Source organism: Nuphar pumila, unplaced genomic scaffold (genome assembly GCF_984573655.1).
Source record: "Nuphar pumila unplaced genomic scaffold, dmNupPumi1.hap1.1 HAP1_SCAFFOLD_655, whole genome shotgun sequence".
NCBI lineage: Eukaryota > Viridiplantae > Streptophyta > Magnoliopsida > Nymphaeales > Nymphaeaceae > Nuphar > Nuphar pumila.
In genome coordinates, this window is record NW_028323439.1 from 12,494 (window position 1) to 15,943 (window position 3,450).

Sequence of the window (3,450 nt, forward strand, 5' to 3'; positions counted from 1 at the left end):
GCGAGTACACCCCGCATTTGTCGGGGCGCACGTCCAGGCCTATGGATGATGCTAGGTCGCGGAGGGCAGGGAAAGCGGCGGTAACCGCGGCCGACTTGCCCAGGAGGAAGGTGTCATCCGTGTAGGCTACAGGGGCGACATGGGGGTGCGTCAGTCGCACTTTCTCGAGCTGATCCTGTGTGGTCAGTGAAAAGTAGAGGAGTGAAAAGTAGTGGACGCCGCAAGGATCGCCTTGGCGAACACCGCACTCTGACATGATGGGCGGGGTGCCCTCGGGCGCTCCGCTGACAATTAGCCGGCTGGGCTGTCGGTACGCCCATGCAGCGAAAGGGAGCAGGGTGGGCTGATGCTTTGCAACAGCGTCGAGCATGGCGGTGCGTGAGAGGCTGTTGAACGCATTTTGGTAGTCCATCTGTACAGCGACACAGTCGGGGTCGGCTGCGAGGGCGGCGTTGATGGCATGGCCGACGATCTGGCTCCCTCCCTTGACGCCGACGCCCAGTTGCAAAGGTGCGAGGGACGGGCCAGCTGTGGGGCACGCTGCCATAGCGCAGAGGCCAGCCAGTCGAAACCAGACGTCGCTGATTGCGATCGGACGGAGGCCGCGGTTTGTTGGGCTTTTCCAGACCAATGAGCGTGCTGTCCAAGAGTTCCGGCAGGTGTGGTAGCCTGCCGCCGAGTATGGCGTTCAGAAGACGGAGGATGGTTCCGCGGGCAGAGTCGATGCCTTGGGCAGCGGCTTTGATACATTGCATCATCATCATCATCATCACCACAGTCTTTACGTGTAAAATAGACAGAATTGATTCAATTAGTTGTCACTGTATGTGGACGTGGCATTCGCTAGTCGCACGCACATAGTGCTCATAAAACACTGCAACAAGGTGGTCTTTCAGTTCATGTAAATACCTTGATTCATATAGCCGGGCATAAGTCGAGTGCTTCTCTCACGCCAATTCATCCCTGATTCCTGTTTGGCCCAAGTATCTGCGGCCCCATGCCATGTGAACAGTGACCACATTACTATTACTGGGCTTTCTATCTCAAGACAGCACACACAAAAATGCTCGTTACAACTTCTTTATGCACCGAGGGATGCGCCTGGGAAAAGCAAGCATTAGTCTTCAGGTACAAAGCGGCTTTTGTTGCGACCTGTAGCCAGCCGCAAGGCAATGTTGCCTAACGCCTTGCTCTGCGTCAGGAACTTGATGTACGTTCCGGAAGGGACCTTGTCCCCGAAAGCGGTTTGCAAGGGCACATCTCTCAATCGCGGCACCAAGTAGTCGGCCACAATGTCTGGCGTCTCCGCCAAGCAGTTGATAAAAAACTTTGCCGTTGGCGTGTCCGCGCCTGCCATCAGCAATTCAGTTGTCACCATTCCTGCAAAGCAAGTGCGTGCTTGTTTCCTTCCCAAGTGCAGATGTCCCTTCCAAGAAAAGCTCTCCAGAGCATGTTTGATTTGGAGCGGTTGTCAGCTGCACGTTGCACCTCTCGTCTCTATGGCAAGGTCCACAGGATGTGGACAAACAAACATCGGCATGCGCACGGCTTGTATGAGACTACAGCTTTGAACCTGCCTGAAAGCATGCCCGAAGACACACATATATATGACTGGGTTGTTAGATGTCATGTGGGACGCGAAGAGCGCAGTGAGCCAACAGCATACAGTGCCGACACGGCCCCCTGTCCAATCAATCACTCAAGGTGCAGCGTATTATGTGAACATGAGAGCGCACCAGGGGATAGGTTATGAATGCCAATGTTATTGATGCCGAGAAGTGTCATCTCAGCCTCCAGGCTTTTCAGAAGCTGCGCAAGTGAGCGCTTTGTGGCTCCGTATGCAGCAAATCTTGGCGTGGCGTTGCCATCTGCTCCTGCTCCATCCATATTGAAGATGTGCCCCCCCATGCTTTGCTCCCTCATAGCCTTGATTGCTGCTTGACAGCAGAGCATCACTCCCAGCACGTTTGTGTCGACGATATCGGTAAGGTCGCTCTCGGCCGTGTCCACGAGCGTCTTGTACATGTATGCATTTGTCCCTGCGTTGTTGATCCAGAGATCAATGCTGCCCAGGGAGTCCTGCAAAGGAAGTTGAGCATTGGAGTCATGGCCCGATTTCTGCATATTGATGTGACCTGATCATGGCGTGTCATAGGAGGCAGAGCGCCGCGACTGAGGGCCATCACCCATGCGCATGGTTACTCAACCAAGATTGTTGGCCACAAATAAGCGGACCCTTATAACACGAGCCCAGCTTTGCGGCATGGTTGTCTTGCAGAGGTTTGCCGCTGCGCTGTTGGCAATGCAGGCGAGCACATCAAGCATAAGTGCATCAGCCATAAACGCGCTGGCCCAAGGCAGAAGTGCTGACAACCAACTGTGACTGAAATCTTCACGGACGTTTCATGCCCTACCTTGTATCAAATTGTGCTGATCCGGGTGCACAACATGTCTCTGGAGCATTGATGGTACTTCAGCTAGGCATGCATCTGAGTGCGGAGTGGAATCAAGCATTTCTGTGGTACCGCAACAACATAACAAATACCCCCCGACCTTTCCACATCCATACCTGAGCATACGCCGCAAGGGACGCTATCTCCCCTGCTTTACACACATTACATGGCCTGCCGATAACCCTATCGGCGCCAAAGCTGTCTCGCAGCTCTCTGGTGACTGCTTTGACTGCATCTTCGCTGCGGGAGCAGATGACAACGCTGTCCCCCTCTGCCAAGTGTTTGCGGGCGAGAGCCAAGCCGATGCCTTTCGTCGAGCCGGTGATCAGCACATTGTAAGGCGCCTGCATTGCCTTGCTTGCTCCATTCCCCGCTGCGCGTACAATAGCGGTGCTGTGCCGCCCACCTGCAGCATGCTGTCATAAATTACTAGTCCTGCAGGTGCTTGCTCTTCGCAACCGCGCATCATCACAAGGTCACTGATATGGTCACTTGACAGGGTTGAAAGCAAGAGACATGTCTTTCTGTTAGCCATGTCATGGCACCTGGTGTGCTCGACAATATGCTGCGGACATGATCTCACTGTAGATGAAACAGTGCATGCATTGGCACAGTATGCAGAGGCATTCAGACAGATGTTGGCTGAGGTCAGCAACGGACTCACTGTGTAGATGGGTATTGACCTTGGGTATTGGCCTTGTAGACGGGTATTGACCTTATATGGTGCAGGATGCAGTTGTTGACTTTTTGAACCTTTGCTAAGTAGCAAAACTGGCTTTGGGGATCAGACAATGATAATTCAAGTCCTAGACCAGATTATTGCTCTGCGTACAGGAGCTCATGCTGCCAGGACAAGCTGGACACGAGTATCCTGCGAATTTTATTGCTGTGCTAGGACTTTCTTTCTTGTTCGTTTTAACGCTATTACAGTGGGGGTTACTCTCATTAAAATAGCACATTAAGTCCGGTCCTGGAACGTGACTTGTTAGGTGCTTGA

At 53.2% G+C, this 3,450-nt stretch overlaps 1 protein-coding gene across 1 annotated transcript; it reads right to left on the reverse strand.

Annotated features, from left to right (window-relative positions):
- Positions 1 to 1,117: 1,117 nt before the first annotated feature.
- On the reverse strand, positions 1,118 to 2,803 carry LOC149809944 (chlorophyll(ide) b reductase NOL, chloroplastic-like). The gene is made up of 3 exons (XM_089994525.1): positions 2,570 to 2,803; positions 1,737 to 2,079; positions 1,118 to 1,380 (listed from the first exon to the last, which is right to left on the reverse strand). The coding sequence occupies exons 1-3, from the start codon at positions 2,801 to 2,803 to the stop codon at positions 1,118 to 1,120; spliced, it is 840 nt and encodes a 279-aa protein (XP_089850651.1).
- Positions 2,804 to 3,450: the final 647 nt, after the last annotated feature.

Bases quoted from the DNA above. Each gene is read 5' to 3' on its own strand.
- LOC149809944 (XM_089994525.1), bottom strand. From the start codon at position 2,803: ATGCAGGCGCCTTACAATGTGCTGATCACCGGCTCGACGAAAGGCATC. The intron at 2,080-2,569 runs GTATGGATGTGG...CTTCCTTTGCAG, and splicing joins CCCTTGCGGCGTATGCTCAG to GACTCCCTGGGCAGCATTGA. The intron at 1,381-1,736 runs GTGCGCTCTCAT...CTTGCTTTGCAG, and splicing joins CATTCATAACCTATCCCCTG to GAATGGTGACAACTGAATTG.